Source organism: Symphalangus syndactylus, chromosome 7 (genome assembly GCF_028878055.3).
Source record: "Symphalangus syndactylus isolate Jambi chromosome 7, NHGRI_mSymSyn1-v2.1_pri, whole genome shotgun sequence".
Lineage (NCBI taxonomy): Eukaryota > Metazoa > Chordata > Mammalia > Primates > Hylobatidae > Symphalangus > Symphalangus syndactylus.
In genome coordinates, this window is record NC_072429.2 from 137,622,231 (window position 1) to 137,641,690 (window position 19,460).

At 49.9% G+C, this 19,460-nt stretch overlaps 1 protein-coding gene across 4 annotated transcripts in view; it reads right to left on the reverse strand.

Annotated features, from left to right (window-relative positions):
* The window catches only part of COL22A1 (collagen type XXII alpha 1 chain), a 327,237-nt gene that overhangs the window by 90,508 nt on the left and 217,269 nt on the right, over positions 1 to 19,460 (reverse strand). For 3 of the 4 annotated variants that reach the window (XM_063643570.1, XM_063643569.1, XM_055287347.2), the window contains 7 exons: positions 15,473 to 15,526; positions 15,154 to 15,207; positions 14,297 to 14,350; positions 12,159 to 12,212; positions 10,325 to 10,378; positions 6,257 to 6,361; positions 5,444 to 5,488 (listed from right to left, as the gene is read on the reverse strand). In XM_063643570.1, coding sequence (XP_063499640.1) covers positions 5,444 to 5,488; positions 6,257 to 6,361; positions 10,325 to 10,378; positions 12,159 to 12,212; positions 14,297 to 14,350; positions 15,154 to 15,207; positions 15,473 to 15,526 — 420 coding nt within the window. Of the gene's footprint in view, positions 1 to 668; positions 729 to 5,443; positions 5,489 to 6,256; positions 6,362 to 10,324; positions 10,379 to 12,158; positions 12,213 to 14,296; positions 14,351 to 15,153; positions 15,208 to 15,472; positions 15,527 to 19,460 lie in introns of all 4 variants that reach the window. The other variant, XM_055287346.2, reaches the window with a different exon arrangement.

The window sequence follows — 19,460 nt, forward strand, 5'->3', positions numbered from 1 at the left end:
TCTGTCACCCAGGCTGGAGTACAGTGGTGTAATCACGGCTCACTGCAGCTTCGACCTCTCAAGTTCAAGCAATCCTCCTGCCTCAGCCTCCTTCCATAGCTGGGACTACAGATATGAACCACCATACCTGCCTAATTTTTGACATTTTTTGTAGGGATAGGGTCTCATTATGTTATCTAGGCTAGTCTCGAACTTCTGAACTCAAACAGTCCTCCCTCTATTATTACCTTATATGCAGAGGTAGAAGATAGAAAGTGAACTAAACACACATAAATGTCAGATAAATCTATATTCCTTTGCACTTTGGTTTTGCTTTAAAAATCTTAATGCAGATTTTCCTGTTATTCTTATTTTCTGTTTTAGTTTGAAACAGAAACTGTCCCTTTCCTGTCCCAAGGCCATGGTCCATGTACATCAGCAAACGCTGACCATTGCAAGCTAAGTCATGTCAACAATCTAGTCTGTATGCTTCCATGGTCTTTGTTTGCTCTTCTGTTTCATATACATGCTATTTCCCCTTGTCTGGGATCTTCTTCCATCCATGTTCTAAGCTTCCAAAGCCGACCTATCAACTAAGACTCAGTCCCATTATTTTGTTGTTATAAAGCTGCCTCTGCCTGTCTTGTCCTTCTGTCTTTTTGCAAACGTTTGCATAGATCTTCATTGACCTTAACACATTGCCCTCCCAGTGCACAGTTTTCTGACCCTCTGACTTTTCCGCAAGCAGCCTGAAAGTAGAAAATCTTCATTCATTTCTTCATCCAACAAATGTTTACCAAGCACCTAAAATAATTCAGCCCCTCTGTTAGGTACTGGATCTATGCACCTCTGTATCCACAGTGTCCAGATTAGGGTCTGGCACAGGTGGCAGCTAATAACCATTTCCTGGATGCAGGAACAAAAGAATCATCCATCAATCACTCTGTGTCAGGCATTGAGTTCTGCCTTTGACCAAAATAAACTTTTTCAGAGGAAGGAGCATGATAGAAAAGCCTCTCCCAGCCCAGTCTGGAAGCGTGGAGTCACTGACTGCTTTCTGCTACACTAGGTCTGGCTCCATTTGTATGTTTATGGTCCACTGTGATGCTAACAAATTCCCCAAAGAAATGACCTTACAATTTCATAAACTGAAACTTTTAGAAAATGGCCCCAAGAAGAGCAAAAATATCTTAATGTTCTGACAGGAAAAGCCAGAAGGCTAACGGTTAAGAAAGAACAGAGCACATGAGCTAGAATCTGTAGCACAGTGTCCAAGGAAGAGATGTGGGAGGAAGGAAGTGTGGGGGTTATAGATGGAGAATGACATTTATTGAGCAATAGCTGTGTGTCATAAGATCATGGATCTCCTGTGGAGCCCTGTAGGGGTTAAACACTCTTTACTCCTTCATACAAAAAAGGAACTGAGGCTCAGAGAGACAAAGCCACTTGAGCCACTTGCCTTCAAGTCATCTGTCTTGCAGGTAGCTGAGCTGGGATTCTAACCCAGTTCTGTATGAAGCCAAAGCTTATTTATCCTGCTAGAAACAAGTGCCACTCAAGAGAAATACTGGCATCTTCAAGAGTCTTCCTGCAGTTATAAGGAATTGGGAGGGGCCAAGGGGCAGCCAAGGAAAACCTTCAAATAACTCCCTTCCTTGATTTCCTAAGGAAATTTCCTTAATTTCAATCAGCACCTGGGACAGTACCAGGGCAAGCCTTGTGGATGTCACCCTCTCTGGGATCTCTCTCTCCACCTCTCCCTAGCTTCCCTTGCTTCTTACCTTCTTCCTCCAGCTGAGCAACCCATTCTTCAATGAAAGATGGCCTCAAATTCCAATTTGTCTTCCCAATGCCAATTGACCACGGAAAGCTTTCTAAGCCACATTCTGACTTAGACATTTACACAATACCAACACTGGAATGGGTCATGTGTTTAGACATCTCACATTTTAAATAGGAGGAAACATTTGGCCAAAGGGGCAGTATGACTTGCCTTGAGACTCACGGAGTTAAAACTGATTGGTCAACTGGACCCATGTCAGGGGTATCTGCACTCTTCCCCCCGGGGAGTCTCGGCCTGCCTCTGCTCTTTAATGCTGCCTCCCCCACTTCCCCTCGGCTTCCTCCAACAACTGCATGCCTGCAGAGATAAACCCCTGCCTTCTTGCTGCCACCCCACAGAGTGATCTAATAATAAGGATCTAAGCATAATCATAATAATTAATAATAAGGTCTAAAGCAGACCCCACAGGGTGATCTAATAATAAGGATCATGAATACTTATTGAGCAGGTAACTGTGACCAGCACTATGCTAGGCAACTGTATGTATGTATACTTGTATGATATCATTTGTTTTTCCCCCAGACTCTGCCTGTGAGTTAGGTAGTAATACACTCTGAGCCTTCCCATCAATGGATCACTAAGATCCCAAAGATACAGCTACAGAATAAACAGGATAAAGGGGAAAAAGGTCTCCTACTGTTAGATCAATGGTCATAAAGAAGGAGCATTTGAAGCCACTTTGCTGCTCCACCATTTCTGGTGCCCTCACCTTCCTGCCTTCCAAGAGGCTATCAATGCCCTCTAGATCCTAATGCCCTCTCGGCCCTGAGGGTCCCTGAGGTCCTCCTCCTCTAAGGGGAAACAAGTGGAGCACCTGAGCACTGCAGATCGGACTGGGCTGTGTGCACCACATCATGGGGGAGCCTGCCACGTATCTTCAGATTGGTGGTTAATGCACAAAATCCTCCAGAATCTAGGTCTAATTCCTTCATCTGCCCCTCTCCATATATACCCACTTTTCCAGGCATATGGAACTATTTTATATGCTCCCACAGTCAGGCAAAGTTAGTCCCAATTTTATTCGTCAGAAAATGAGGAGTGGTTATGTATTTACTCATATCACACAAAAACATTTTCCCTTTTGAAAAATATTTTGATTGTGAACATCACTCTTAGGAAAAAGCACATTGGTCTACATTGACCAAATTAGTGTAAGCTTGGGATGCTTACAGAGGTCACCTCACCTGCTTGAATAAGGAGAAACCATGAAGGAATGAAATTTAATATAGATAACAGTAATTATTCCTGGAGCCTCACATTTTCCTATCTTGCATGTTATTGCAAGCAAGCCTCTCACATATAATTTTAGAAGTAATACACTGTGTTTACGTTGTTGAGATCCCAAAGGTGCAATATAGAAAGAAAGAAATAAAAAGGGGAAAAAACATCTCCTACTGTTTGGAGAATGGTTTCTGGGGCTTAGAATGAAACTTTCGGTAATAGCAGCATGCATGCATTCCAGAAGTGTTGAATCTTTAAAGAACTCAGGTGGAATGCATGGTAATCAGCTCTGGAGAAGTGCCAGCTGACTTAGAAAGTGGCTCAAGGGATGATGATGGAAGACACTGAAGGCATATAGGAACTTTAAAAAATTGTTTTCATAGACATATGCAAGTGCAAAAGAAGTAATATAATTTTACAATAACACTTTAATTATTATTTTGAATATGCATGTCAAATGAAGGCCTAAAATGTAAAATTCTCAAGTCAGTCATTGTTTCACCCACATTTTTAAAAGCTGATGCATCTGAATTAGTCAAATAATTTTCACTGGATATGGGCATACTTAGAGCGCACGCTCTTCTCTGAACACATTCTGCCTCATGCCTCAGTGTCTTTTTCCCTGTTAATTCCCCTGCCAATGACTCCTCCTTCAACTTCTTCCCCTGCTAACTGCTAACACACTTTATTTTATTTATTTTTATTTATTTATTTTTGAGATGGAGTCTCACCCTGTCACCCATGCTGGAATGCAATGGCACGATCTTGGCTCACTGCAACCTCTGCCTCCTGAGTTCAAGCGATTCTCCTGCCTCAGCCTCCCAAGTAGCTGGGATTACAGGCACGTACTACCACGCCTAGCTAATTTGTTGTATCTTTAGTAGAGACAGGGTTTCACCATGTTGGCCAAGCTGGTCCTGAACTCCTGACCTAGTGATCCACCCGCCTCGGCCTCCCAAAATGCTGGGATTACAGGTGTGAGCCACCGCACCCGGCCCTACATGCACTTTAAAATCAGGACAAACATCCCCTCCTTCAAGAAGCCATGATAATGAAACCATGCTGGGTTAACGAGCACTCTCTGAGCCCACATGTGCCCTGAGCCACCCTCTCTCCTAGCACTTGTCTGCTTTTTGTCTGTTTACATATCTGTTTTCCTGGCTGAACCGTGAGCCACTGGAGGTCCTGAAACGCATGACATGCACTGTCGTCATCCCACGGCTCACCTTAAAACCTGACACATGTGGTAAGAAACTCAGTAGACATGCAGTGTATAAAGTAATGAATGCATTGGTAATTGATTGGTAATTAATGCGTAAATGAATGAATGATTCAGTGTAGAAGGTATTTTAGGAAACTTCCCTATCCGCTCAGGAAATTTCTCATAAGAACACTTCCCCATGAAAAAAGTCATAATTTCTGAACTGTGGGTGCAACTGAATTGAGGAAGAGACTGGCTGGTAGTTAGCAAGCATTTCTCTTTTCCTCCTGTGTGCCTCAGCAGGCGACATGCCCCAGTCTCCCCTGTGTGACTGTCGATAGCTGTTGGTGGAAATGAATTAGCAATCTCCAGGCCTGGCCCATAAAATCTTCCCACAGGGTTCTCCACTCTCTTTTCCTTTACTTATTGTTGCACCCCAAGAATTTGGTAGAAGATTCTGAAACTAGAGAATGGAAGAGCCATGGGATTCGCACGTGACCACCGAATGGATATGAGGATCAGAACTCCCTGCAGCAAGATTCCCATAGACCTAGTGTCCATGAGATATGAACTTTTACTGTGTTAAGCCTCTGAAATTTTAGAATCATCTGGTACCACAATGAGACTCATAATTCAAGACTGCTTAGACCTATCGCTCTGCTGATTGAAAGTCAGTGTCTCCCACCACTTCATTTAATGGTAAGTATTTATTAAGTACTGATTATATGGCAACTACTTCAATATAACAGTTAAGAGTCATAGGAATGGCTGGGTGCACCGGTTCTATCCTCTCTCACACCTGTAATCCCAGCACTTTGGGAGGCCGAGGCGGATATCACAAGATCAGGAGTTCAAGACCAGCCTGGCCAACATAGTGAAACCCCATCTCTACTAAAAATATACAAAACAAAATTAGTCGGGCATGGTGGTGCATCCCTGTAGTCCTAGCTACTCGGGAGGCTGAGGCAGGAGAATCACTTGAACCCAGGAGGTCGAGGTTGCAGTGAGCTGAGATCGCACCACTGCACTCCAGCTTGGGCAACAGAGTAAGATTTCAAGAACCTTTACTCAAACGGAACGCGATGAGCTGGGAAATATGGAAGTGGATTGAACTAACCGGAGATGCTTATAATCAATTTTTCCACGTTCTCTTTCTAATGTCAACTCGTAGCACCCAGTTTTCTTGGACAAGCACTCACCTTGGTTCCCAGGGGTCCAGGGAGTCCAGGTGATCCACGGAGTCCCTGGGGAAATAAATAATACAAGTACAATCATGGAGCTGAGAGTGAACACTGACCCATCCACCACGTGCCAGGCTGACTGCATCGTCTGCTGGGGACCCAGAGATGAGTGAGACTCACTATGACCTGACTTGCACAAAAGAAACAGAATCTAGTTTTGAGCCACAAGGCCCTGGATGTGAATTCCAACTCTGCCTCCTACTGCCTCTGTGTGGCCTTCAGGAAATCTCTTAGCCTCTCTCAGTTTGCTTTCCCATTGAAGAGCCTTATTGTATAGACTTGCGCAAGTAAGGGGCAAGGCCTCGTTTCAAAGCAGGCTTTGAAAGCTTCACTTCAGGCTGAAGGGCTTTGGCACTCACAGCCACAATGAAAACCATGATTCTACGTTTGGAAGTGTTGGCTGAAAGCACCAGAGTAGACCAGAAGTCCTTCTCTACGCATACCACACTTGTCCTGAGCTGTGGGCATGTGTTTGCCTGTCTCTCCATGAGATGGGAGCATCTCCAGGGTGCAGACTGTCTCATCCATCTCTGTATCGCCAGCACTGGTCCAGGCTGGCATGTGGCCAGCAGTCCATGAGGTTGTGCTGCCCTAGCCTGAACCACATTAGAGTAGACTGTTGGACGCGCACACCATCCCTTTCCCAACCAGGCCCGTTTCATTGGCCACGGTTCCATTTCTGCAAAGTTTGGCAGTTAGATTTTTTCCCTTTTCCTTCTCTAATTTTCACCTGGTTTCTACAGGTACAGGGACCCCCGACCTTCCACTTACCGGCTCTCCATCCTTCCCTTTTCCGGGTGGCCCAGGGAGTCCAGGAGTACCAGAATCTCCCCTGGGACCAACGGGCCCTGGGCTGCCTTCTTCCCCCGCTGCACCCTAGAGAGAAAAGTAGACATTTCCCAGGGTCAATTACACTCAGCACGAAGCTTTCCTATGGGGGAGCAGCCTGAGTAGGTTTGTAGGTTTCCTGTGGCTGCCCTTATGATTTTAGAAGGCCCATGCTTTCTGGGACACAGAAAGATGGACTGTGTAATGTGTGTTATAGGTTACATCGTGTCCCCCAAAATTCGTGTCTTGAAGTCCTAACCCCTACTACTTCAATGTACAAAGGTGATTAAAATTAGGATGAGGTCATACTGCAGTGTGACCCTCCAATGGTCCTAATCCAATATGAGCAGTGTCCTTTAAAGAAGGAGGCATTTGGACACACATGCATAGAGGCAAAACGACACAAAAACGCAGGGACAAGACCCCACCAATGAGCCAAGGAGAGAGGCCTGAAACAGATGTTTCCTTCACAGCCCTCAGAAGGAGCCAGTCCTGCCGACACCTTGACTGAGGACTTCTAGCCTCCAAAACTGGGAGAAAGTATATTTTGGCTGCTTAGGCCACCCAGTTCATGATACTCTGTTACTGCCGCCTTAGTCAATCAACTCAATGCAAAACATGGAAAAGGAAAGGACGTTAGTGACGACCTCCCACCCAGTGCGGGCAAATCTATTTCCGGTGCTTGTCTTACGGATCGGCCCTCGTTTCTGCTTGAACTCCTCTGGGAGCAGAGACCTTACCACTGCACTACACTGGGCATTCCTTTGTCAGGCAGCTCTGTTATGTAACATTTCTTTACACTCAGCCTTCTCTGAAATCTTCCCAACATTGGACACTAAGTCTGTTCCCCGGAACCCTGTAGATACAATCCAATCCCTCTTACGGTTAGGTTTTCAACTGTAAGAGCAGACCCTAAAGCTACAATGGAGAGAGCAAGAGAGAGCGAGCGTGAGAGTGTCAGCATGGGCACCGGGGGCGGCTTGAGGACCTGGGCTTTGAGCTTGCTCCTGGCCAGTGCTCATCTTCTCTGACGACAGGGCTCTGAACAGCCCTTGGGGCGGCCCTGGCCGTGGAACACTGGGTTGAGCCCCGCGAACCAGACAGACTCCTTTTCCCAGACGGGGCTGCCCTGGGTGGAAGCTGCAATCAGTGTTTCCAGACATTCTCAGATGGAGCAGAGGTAAGGTAAGATGAGCCGAGGATGTGCAAAGCAAGGATGGAGAGGGCCTCTCTCCAAGCCTGGAGCAGGATCAGCTTCCCCCAGCCCCAGGCCAGCTCCTGGACATGGTGTGAGAGGGAAAAAGTACGCTGTGATGTCCGGGATTTTTACCACTTTTTTTTTTTCTTTTTTTCTTTTTTTTTTTTTTTGAGACGGAGTCTCGCTCTGTCGCCCAGGCTGGAGTGCAGTGGCGCGATCTCGGCTCACTGCAAGCTCCGCCTCCTGGGTTCACGCCATTCTCCTGGCTCAGCCTCTCCGAGTAGCTGGGACTACAGGCGCCTGCCACCACGCCCCGCTAATTTTTTTGTATTTTTAGTAGAGATGGGGTTTCACCGTGGTCTCGATCTCCTGACCTCGTGATCCGCCAGCCTCGGCCTCCCAAAGTGCTGGGATTACAAGCGTGAGCCACCGCGCCCGGCCGCCGACTTTTACCACTTTGCAGAGCCCTGGAGGTTCCTTTCCAAGTCCCGGGCCCGGCCCTCAGCCTGGGCTTCTGCTCAGCCAAGGAAAGGCATTTGGCTCCCTCTAGAGGCTGAATGTGGCAATAGCCCACTGATTTCTGGTTTCTGAACATGCACCTGTTAGTCCTCCTAAGATGCCTGACATCTTGGACATCCCCTTCCAGGATACCAATGTCCTACTTATAATGTGCCATCCTTCAGACATGGTATAATTAAGGAATACCAAATGAATCCAGATGTTTTTCCTTTGCTTAATCTAGGCAGTCTGAAATGGTATTATCTTTTTTTCAAAAAATGAACGTTTGCACTTGTATTTCATAAGGGTGGTTGTTGTTGTTGTTATTATTATTTATTATTATTATTATTATTATTTGAGATGGAGTCTCACTCTGTCACCCAGACTGGAGTGCAGTGATGTGATCTCAGCTCATGGCAACCTCCGCTTCCCAGGTTCATGCGATTCTCGTGCCTCAGCTTCCCAAGTAGCTGGGATTACAGACATGTGCTACCACACCCAACTAATTTTTGTATTTTTAGTAGAGATGGGGTTTCACCACGTTAGCCAGGCCCGTCATGAACTCCTGACCTCAAGTGACCTGCCCGCCTTGGCCTCCCAAAGTAGTGGGATTACAGGCGTGAGCCACCATGCCCGGCCCATAGGGTTATTATTAAGCCTATGATCAACACTCCAAAAACCCAAGAGAGTTTTCATAGATGTATTGATCATTTTTCTCTGCACTAAGTTCTTTTTTTCTGGGAGACGTGTATCTTAAAATTGAACCTTCCTGCCAAAAGGCAAATGACATCCCCTCTTGTTAAATTATGCAAAAACATAAAAACTGAAGTGATTCTTTAAAAGGCACCAAGTAGTGTCAACTTGAACTTGAAAGAATTCATGTTAAGAAGTTTGGCCACGTGTGTGCTAGGAGGGACCTCTGTGGACAATCCATGCCCCCATGTCATCTCTTCCTGTCCATGGATATAAGCGTGATCTGCTCATGCAGGGAGGGCAGGACACAACCACGTGGTACCCTTGTCACCTGTTATCTGTTGAGTCCTCTGCACATACCTCCCCAATTCCTCGGCTAATCCTCACAACCTATGATCAATGTGGCATCACCCTCATTTTACAGATGAAGAAATCCAGGTGCAAAGAGGATGCGCTTTATTTAGATCAGGGTTTCTCAACCGTGGCACTATTGACCTTCAGGGAGGCTCATTCTTATAAGGGAAATGTCTTATGTGCTGTGAGGTTTTTAGCAGGCTCTCTGGTCTCTACCCACTGATGCCAGAAGCAGTTACTCCCCTTAGTGGTGACAACAAAAAATATCTCCCTGGGTAAAAACCCCCTGTTGAGAATCACTTTTGCCACCTTAGCTTATATCAATGCAACTAGGGCAAGAGAGCTGGCATTTGACTCAGGTCCAAAGCCCTGAATCATTCAAATGAGTGCGTCTGATTTCCTGAGCACTGGCTCAGTGTCACCAATTAACCTCAGAGACATTTCCTAAGGTGCTAGGTCAGAGAAATGCAAAATGAAACTTAAAAGGGTGTAGATTCTCCTCCTCAGCCTCTGGGTTTTTTTTTCTTCTTCTTTTTTTTTTAATTGGGGTGGGAACATGTGTCTCTCTTCTTGATAATTAAAATCTCAGGCTGGGTTCAATGGCTCGCACCTGTAATCCCAGCACTTTGGGAGGCCAAGGCGGGTGGATCACTTGAGTCCAGGAGTTTGAGACCAGCCTGAGCAAGATGGTGAAACCCCGTCTCTACAAAAAATACGAAAATTAGCCAGGCATGGTTGTGCACACCTGTAATCCCAGCTACTCAGGAGGCTGAGGCATGAGAATTGCTTGAGCCCAGGAGGCAGAGGTTGCAGTGAGTGGAAATCACACCACTGCACTCCAGCCTCAGTGGCAGAGTGAGACCCTGTCTCAAGAAAAAAAAAAAAAATCTCATAGCTTGGGAAGGTTTACGTGTGTGAGCATAGGTGTAGAATGCATAAGATGGTGCACTGAATTGAGAGAAAACAGGATTTGGAGTCAGACAGACCTAGCTCTGTAGCTCATTTGCCATGAGACACAGGGCAAACTAATTAATTTCTCAGAGCCTCAGTCTCCACATCTGTCGAATGGGCACTTGTCTGATTCTCAGGTCTGTTGTGAGGAAGGAATGAGCCAATGGGACGGCACCGTCTTCCTCTCCCTCCTACTTAGTAAACCCCTTCTGATTGCTGATTCCTAAACCAGGCCCGAGCAGAGTGAGCTGCTCCTTCAGTGCCTGTGAGAAGTTCAGGATATTCGCTTGTGTGCTGAGAGATCATATTGGTCTTACCTTCTCACCACGCTCCCCATCTTTCCCAGGGGGGCCTCTGAGGCCAGGAGCACCCTGTGGAAAGGAAGATTATGGACGTGGTGAATTTAAAGATGACTGGTCACTCTTGGTGGCTCGTGACCCCCAAGGAAGAATCATCAGGTCCCCCTGAAGTCAACGGCTACAGCTCCCACCCAATTCCCATCCCTTATTTAAATTCCCCAAAGCTCCATCTCCTCCCTGCCTGTGACCGCTGCTCTCCCAAGGGGCCTGGACTTATAACTGTGCACATGAGAGCTCTTAACAGCAGTCATGGTCTGCTGGAAGCTTTGCCACCTGCTCTGAGCTGTGAACTCTCAGAAGGCATGGCCTGCCATGGTGAACACTCAGAGAGGATGACGATGGCCTTAAGAATGCAGCCTTAGCTTTGGGGCATCTGCTCCAACAGTGTCTTTGGAGTTCCCCAAAGGTTGACTTTGAGACATGGTCTAAGTGCAAGTATCCCATGGATGCAATAGTAGGGAAACAGAGAAGCAAAAAGGGGAGAACACTCATGCCTGTAATCCCAGCACTCTGCGAGGCCAAGGTGGATGGATCACTTGACGTCAGGAGTTCAAGACCAGCCTGGCCAACATGGTGAAACCCCATCTCCACTAAAATATAAAAATTAGCTGGGCATGGAGGCACGCCCCTGTAATCCCAGCTCCTTGGGAAGCTGAGGCAGGAGAATCACTTGAACTCAGGAGGCGGAGGTTGTAGTGAGCCAAGATCATGCCACTGCACCCCAGCCTGGGTGACAAAGCTAAACTCCACCTCAAAAAATAAAAATAAAAATAAATAAAGCAGGGGAGAACAGGCAGCAAGAAATACACTTGTTGGCCACTGGAGCTCTGTTCTGCTGTGACTCTGGGATATTGCGCAGGATATACCCTCTGAGTGACGACAGCTGAGGACAAGCGATCTGAGCTACTCTGCTGGTGGTGCTGCTGGCCACCCATCACGTGGCCCAACATACTCTCTAGAGGCCAGAGAAGACCCCCAGCCAGAAGAATGCAGGCTGGCCTGCAGGAAGCCTCCATGTAAAATAATAATATTCCTCCAGCAGGGTTGCTGTGTGGATTACATTAATGAACACATGTAATGTGCTTAGTACGATGCCTGGCATGTATAAAGGCTCAGTCCTCTAAGCTACTATGCTTATTACCTATAAAGGTTTGATGAAGAAACAAGACTGACCTAAATCTATTGTGGGGGAAAAATGCTTTGTTGCCCTTGACTAGATGTCATGGAGTGTTTTGTTGAACAATGTTCAAGTCTAAATTGGTGTTTATGGTGAATCTTAAAGCTGGTCCTTTAGCAGACACCTTGGGCCTCGACATGGAAAAGGCAGAATCCCATCAGGCCAAAAAAGATGCAACCCTAAAGGTAAAGCAGACAAGCTATTGTCTCCATTTTGCAGATGAGCTAGCTGAGACCTCAAGGAGGGGCTTGCCAGGATCATCACGTCAATTAATAGAAGAGCCAGGATTTGAATTCAGGTCTCCCAATAGCCATCAGGGGACCTTTGACTTCTTTAGGTTCATTTTGTTTCATCTGAAGCAAACTAGGGTGTTGATTCCAACAACAGTGAAATGTACAGACTTCCTGCAGATGCCAACAGCTGCATTTACCCTCTGGATAGCTGGCGAGTTGCCTAGGGCTCAGGTGTGTGAACTTTCTGGGTGGTCTATGTCAGGACAGCAGTGCCTCCATCTGGAAAACGGGAGAAAGGATGCCTACACCTCTGGCTTTTGGGGAGGATACATTAACTAGCTTGGTGGCTGGGCAGTGCATATGCCCTCTCCCAATCACTCACCACACTTCCTGGAGGGCCACTGGGACCAGGGGGACCGGCATGTCCAGGAGCACCCTGTTCAGAGACAGAAGTTTAGAAACTAGGCCAAACGCATTGGTTATAAGTAGTTGCCCCAACTATCTCTGCAAACCTGCCTCATACTCAATTCATCGCGATGTGCTGGAACTGCTGCTGACCTGACAGCTGCTGCTGACCTGACAGCCCCTGCAGACGTGAACCTCCTCCCTGGAGGGCCGTGGTGTCCCAAGCACCAAGCCTCAGGTGAGTGGGCTTCTGGCACAGAAGTGAGAGGCAGGAGGGCAGGAGGACTCTGGAAGTTCCTTAGAGCTAAGGCACGGGGTGTGGAGGAGCCTGGCAGTGGGCAGAGAAGGGCTGGGACCTAACCGCAGAAAAGGATCTCAGGTGAGGTTTGGCCTTATCCTAAGTGCATGAGGAAAAGGAAACACTGAAAATGGAACGGTTCAGATCTCAGTTGCACGTGTGTGTGTGTATGTGTGCACGTGCGTGTGTGCATGTTTGTGGACGTGTATGTGTGTGTGCATGTTTGTGGATGTGTGTGTGTGCATGTGTGCATGTTTGTGGGTGTGTGCACATGAGTGTGTGCATGTTTGTGGACGTGAGTGTGCGCATGTGTGTGCATGTTTGTGGAGGTGTGTGTGTGCATGTGCGTGCGTGTGCATGTTTGTGGAGGTGTGTGTGAACACCTGCGTGTGTGCATGTTTGTGGAGATGTGTATGCATGCGTGTGCATGTGTGCATGTTTCCGGAGGTGTGTGTGTGCGTGCATGTGTGCATGTTTGTGGAGGTGTGTGTGTGCGTGTGCATGCGTGTATGTTTCTGGAGGTGAGTGTGCATGCCTGCGTGTGTGCATGTTTGTGGAGATGTGTGCATGTGTGTGTGCATGTTTGTGGAGGTGTGTGTACACGTGTGTGTGCAAGCATGTTTGTGGAGGTGTGTGTGCACATGCATGTGTGCATGTTTGTGGGTGGGTGGGTGTGTGTGTTGGCTTTGACTGGAAAATCAGGTAAGAAGTGGATTTGAACTAGACCTTGATGGCTGGGCAATGATCCATGAAAGGAGATGTGGGTGAGGACATCCAGGTGGGTCAACATTATGGGTGCGGGGAAGCAGGGAGCTCTCGTGGCCCTGGAGGCTGCCCATGTTTCCTCCAGGCCTTGTTCCCCACTGTCCCTGGGTTTTGTGCATCTCCAGGGTCAGGACACATGGAGAACACTCCCAGCCTCCTCCTTGCCTATACTTTGCTTCCATTCCCCTCCAGGGCGGGCTGGAACCAGGGCTCTCTCCACAAGCAGGGAGGAGCTGCCATCTGTCCCCACTGTGGCATCCACACTGGTCACTACCTTGGCAGACCCAGTTCCGACCTGACCATATGCATGGTGGCCTGGTCATATTAGCACCCTCTGGCTGGTACAGGGCACCTGGCGGTGGTGCTAGGAGCAGACCGGATGTGTGCTGCTGCTGCTCCTCTTGCCACCGCCACTCCCCAGAGATCCGGGGATGAGGCAGCCCGTCCTGCCTCCCACCGGCTCCACAGTCCAGCCTGAGCTTTCTGGCTCTGCACCATGAGACAGAGCCCGCATCAGCTCCGGGAACAACTGCCAGCCCCATGGGGATCAAATACACCCTGGATCTGGCCCCAAGGATGGGTGAGCCAGGAGCAGCTGAGGAGTGTGCATGGAGGTGTCTGTGTGTTTTCCTGGCTGCATCTGTGTGTTTGGGGCTGTGTGTGTGTGTGTGTATACGTGTGCACACGTGTATTACAGGATGCGTGTTCTCTGGCTTGTAGAGTGCACGTACGTGGTTGTGCATGTAAGCACACTTCTTGGAGTAACAACCTCACCTGTGAGGGGAGGTCTGTGTGTGCCTCATCCACATGTGCATAGAAAGAGATTTCTTCCATTCGCTGGGCATGTGGACAAAGTCAAGAAACGCTACGAAGGTGGTGGAGGCCAGAACCTCTCTCTGTGCTGACTCCAACCTAGCACTCGAGTGTGGGCGAACCTTCTGGGCCACGTCTTCCTAGCTAGCCCAGAGCTGTGAGCCATAGAGCAGAGCAGACACTGGGTGGGGCCTCCCTCCGGGGGTCCCCCCTAAGGCAGGCCGATCATAGGGACTCACAGGGTTTCCAGCTGCTCCAGGAGCCCCATGTGCACCTTCCTGTCCCTTGGCACCCTGCACAGGAAATAAAAGGGGGGGGGGAAGCCACCCTCAGTGATGCTGTTTTCCCTCACAGCAGGGAGGTCTGCGGGATACCGTGCTCATCAGAAGCATTATTCCAAAGTGAAGGGGCCAGGAGCACCGTCTAAAAGGTGAAGAAAATCACTACGTCCTGGCCCTCTGTTGGCGCTGGGCATATCGCGATTTCATTCCATCCTTACCACCGACCCAGGGTATAGGGGTCAGCACCGACCCTCTGTAGAAATGTAGCTCAGAGGGGCTCACACAGCCAGGCAGGGTCCCCAGTCACCCCAGCAGGATCTCCTACATAGCACAGAGTCTCCCAGAGAACCAAGATCCAGTGCAGAGGCTAACACAGAGCAAAATGACAAAATCAAAGCCCTAACATGTACCAGGTGTCACTTAAACCAGCATTGCCACTCCATGGCTGCGATCCATTTCCTGTTCTGCAGATCCTCTGGGAACCAGGGTGCCTCCTGTGTGCAGAGGCCCTTGCTCTCCAGATCCCACTGAGCAGGAGACAGGAGAGCACGGCAGAAACCCGGAGCTTGCCTACGCCAACCCTTTAGTGACAGAGTAGGGACATCCAGGGGTACCGAGGTCGGGCCTGGCCCCGTGGCTGTGTCTGGGGCATTTAGTGAGGGCCACTCAGCCTCTGCAGCACATTGGGGCTGCTCTCCCCAGGGTCTACTCCCAAAATGCCAGGGGAGAGAACTGGGGAGGGTGGCCTGGAGGGAGAGAGTGTGGCTGGGATCTCCAAGTCTCTGAGCCAGCAGGGGAAGGGCTGGTGTTCTTACCGGTGGTCCAGCGGGTCCCCGAGGTCCCAATTCTCCAGGATGGCCCCTCGGTCCCTGTAAGCACACAAGTTTCCATGAATCAGCTCATCCCCCTGGTTCTGAGCAGATGGGTGGGTGGTGCGGGGACGCTGCAATGGGTATAATTTGAGATCCAAGGAGGGGACGTGGCCAGTGTCCTGAGGAGAAGAAAGGGCTGCCTTCCATTCAGTGGGGCTCCTGTGTGTGGAATGCATGGTGCAGATCTAGAGCTGGTCAGCCTTTGGTGTCCGGGTCTCCAGGTAACCAGCCCTGCGGGGGAAGGGGGGCGCAAGGGACTCACCGGTTCCCCAGGCATGCCTGGATCGCCCTTCTCTCCTTTGGGCCCTTGTTCTCCCTGTTGGTGAGAAGCACAGGGTAGAGGGGACTTCAGGGAGAACTGCCGCTCGTCACAGGGTACATGCCCCCAGCTCTGGCCACACAGGCCACCCCCAGTCCTGTGTATCACCTGATAGGTACCCACCCCCAAAGGCTGTTCCCTCTGCCTGGGGGTTCTTCCCTCCTACTCCCCAGGACTGATCCTGACTCATCTTTCAGGTCAGGAATCACTTCTTTCGGGAAGCTGAACCGCAAAATGGGCCCAACCCTCCTGTTACAGCCAGTCAGTGTACTGTGCCTTTCTCCTCCTGAGCCCTGTTGTGGCCGCAGTTTTACACTTAGTTGTGTGGTTTGATTCATGTCCCCTCCAGCTCAGAGCCTGGCACGTGGTCGATCATCAGTGAAAAATGATGGAAAGAGTTTTGAGAGGAGGAAGGGTCTTTAAGGGCCCCTGGCCCAAACACTATTTTTTCTCCCTCTCTTTCTCTCTCTCCCTCCCTTCCTCTCTCTCTTTCTAGTAGAGATGGGGTCTCATTATACTGCCCAGACCTTTCCTGAAATCCTGGGCTCAAGCGATCCTCCCTGCACAGCCTCCTGTGTACCTGCCTCCTGGAACTGCAGGTCCTCACCATCATGCCCAGCTCCAACCCCTTTCTAGATGGAGAAGCTGGGGAGGGGTGCTTAACTAAGGGAACCCAGACCTTTGGGGACAGACTAGGGGTTGAACCCTAGACTCTGGATGGTCGGAATGGTGCGTCTAACTTTTGCTGAAGAAAGGATGAGACACAGGCTGGACAGGCAGTACCCTGGGTGGGCCCAGGATGGAATGATCCAAGATGGGGCAGGCTCACTTGCAGGGAGCCACATCCAGGGTGCCCAACACACCTCCCAGGAGGGTTGAAGGGACATGTGATTCTCAGCCTGCAATTCATATGGAACAAGAAGATGAGCAGATGGGGGACTACAGTGAGGACAGCTTTCCAAGGGCTCAAGGGCGTATCTTTCCGCAGCTGAAGGGCCACTGTGCAGGAGAGGAGTGGGGCCAGTGGACCAGGGTGGACACAGTCTCAGCTTCAGACCTGTACAGCCTGTCTTGGGAGCCCTGGCCCTCTAACTTATTGGCCATATAAACTTTGGCAAAGTAGTTACCCATACTGACCCCATATGACCTTTGCAGTTTCCATATCTGCAAAATAAAGAGGTAGTCTCCTTTTCATATACGGTGAAGGTCAGTGGTACAGAGAAGGTGCGGCAGAGGCAAGACATCAAGGAGAAACAGCACGGGTTTGCAGAGTTCTCCAGGAGGGCAGATAACAACCAGAGCACGTGTACCCAGAAAGGCAGTGTGCAACCCTTCTCAAGGAGCAGAACCTGCTACTGTCCCAAATCCCCACAGCCTGCTTAGGGGGACATCGGGCTCCCCTGCCACAGATAAGCCCAAGGAGAGCTGGGATGAGCATCTGCCTTGGGTGTAGAAGGGAGTCCTGCACGGATGGGGTGTTTGCAAGACACGACTTTAGAGAGCAGGCGATGAAGGGAGGACTCTGGATGCATCTGGAAGAGACTAATGTCTACATTAGAGAACCTGAGGTTGGCTAGTTCTAACCTTTACTTGGTGGAGAAATCAGCATAGAAAGACACCGTCTACTAAGGGTTTCATGCTACTTTCTCTCTCTATGCCTCTGCAAATGTTAGAGGCCTTGCAGCCATGGTTTCTACCTGCCCTCCCTGCCCAAGCCTCTCTCTGATACGGCAGTTGGAGACCGCATGGCCTGTGGCTGACTTCCTCACTCAGTATCACCTATTGCATGGAACCGACATGGTCTACCTCATAGAGCTGTGACCTGGATTCAGGGAGATTGCTTTTGCAAAGTGTTTCACAGAGCCCAGCACAGAGGAGGTTTCAACAGATGCTAGCCCATTCCTCCACCTAGAATCTCCATTGCCACTGAGCTCAGAAGGAGACATGTCTAGCCCCATTCACCACGGACGGTAATACCATTATTTCTAGCATGTTTTCCTCCTAGAAAACTACCCATGGTGGGGATTTGCAAGTCTTTTTCTGGTCCTCCAGTCACTGGCAACACAATTCATAAACACAAAAGGGCTTATGCGATTGTTTCAGGAGACACACAGGGAAGACGCTTGCACAGTCTTCTTCCAGCGTTGGTGAACGGGACTGCAGTGGCAGGAAGACAAAGTGAGGACCTACGGAGGGTCAGAACGGGCCAGAGAAGGACTCAAGATGCTCAAGACATTCCTGCCCCAGAGCCTAGGAGTCAGAAGGCAGCACCTTCCCTCCAGGGGCCCCCTGGAAGGGTTCTGTCAGCAGCTGTTGAATGCATAAGTGGCTGGCTTCTGTCTCCTCCCCACTGCCCCCGGTGACCTCAGTCAAGTTAAACACCATCTCCGGGACTCATGATCATCTCTGAAGGCTCTGGTCATTGCCTGGGCATCCTGGAAGCCTCCTTAGCAGGGTGAGGGGTAGAATGAGGCTGGTTGGACAGAGCCTTCCTAAGATAACTGCTTTGGAACAACTGATGAGCCTCCAGTTACAAAACCCTGCTTGAGTTCTCCACTGTAACTTCCTCAAGCACGAAGCTGCCTGTCCCTCCTTCCTCCAGCAGAGGTTCTGACATCTGCAGACCCCAGGGATAGGCACACCATCAAGCAGCCTGCTCTGTCCTCTGCAAACCACCACCACCCTGTGACCTCATCAGGTGCAGCCACCAGCCATCCCCAGGAGCCTCCTCAGTCCCAGAGAGGGCAACAAAATGAGTCGGGCTTCTCCCTCCACCTCCTCTTCTCCTTTCCATTCTCTTCCTTCATTATGTGGCAGACCTTAACACCCATCTAAACTGCTCTCTCCCCAGCCTCTTCCTGCACTGCAGGGGCTCAAAGCCATGTGCCCCAGGAGAGCAGGGAGAAGTCAAACAGAATAACACTTTCCAAATCCATCAATACAAACATGGGTTGCCATGGCGATGAAGCCAGTCCCAGGGAGACTCAGGCAATTGCCCACAGTGAAACTTTTTTTTCCATACACATAATTTCCTTGTTTGCATCTGAGAGTGGCTTCCTGGCTCCCAGGCTCCCACAGCAATGCAGAGCCTGCAGGAAGGATGGCAGTGCTGGGTCCCAAAGGGGAGGGCGGCACAGGCCCCTCATGTGCCTTCCCAGTGGAATGCTCTGGAAATTGTGTTTTTACAGAGCAATTCCTTTAAGGAGAGGCTGGACATGTAGGCTTGTCTCAACCCTGAGGGGCTGAGGGTGGACCTGAGGGAGGGAGGCCCACAGATGTCAGTGGCAGGGGGAGGCAATACATGGAGGCGGTCCAGGAAAGGCAGGCGACCAGTGGAAGGGACAGGCAGTGTGGTGGGAAGCCCCTTGCACAGGACAGCCAGCCGGAGCTGAAGCAACAGCGGTACAGACGCTCCATCTAGCACGCTATGGCTGACACACTAGCCCCTAATTCCTATCTCGCAGGTAGGGCCTTCTTGGCAAGTTCCCTAGCACCTCTGAGCTGCAGGACCCTCACCTGTAAGATGGACACAGGTGCCACTCCCTCAAGGCTGTTAGGAAGCTTGGCTGCAGCAGTGCCAGGAAAACGCCCAGAGCTGAGCTGCTACATGGGGTGCTCTGCCCTTCCAAGCCCCTCTCTGGGAGAGCAGGTGAGAAGACAGGGTGGCAGGCAGGTAAGGGAGTTCCTCAGACAGTGAGCGACGGCCCTGCAGGTGAGGGAGGTGCTGCACCCTCATGCGGTGAGTGCTGCCCTGCAGGTGAGAGAGGTGCTGTGTCCCTCATGCGGTGAGTGCTGCCCTGCAGGTGAGAGAGGTGCTGTGTCCCTCATGCAGTGAGTGCTGCCCTGCAGATGAGGGAGGTGCTGTGTCCCTCATGCCGTGAGTGCTGCCCTGCAGGTGAGGGAGGTGCTGCACCCTCATGCAGTGAGTGCT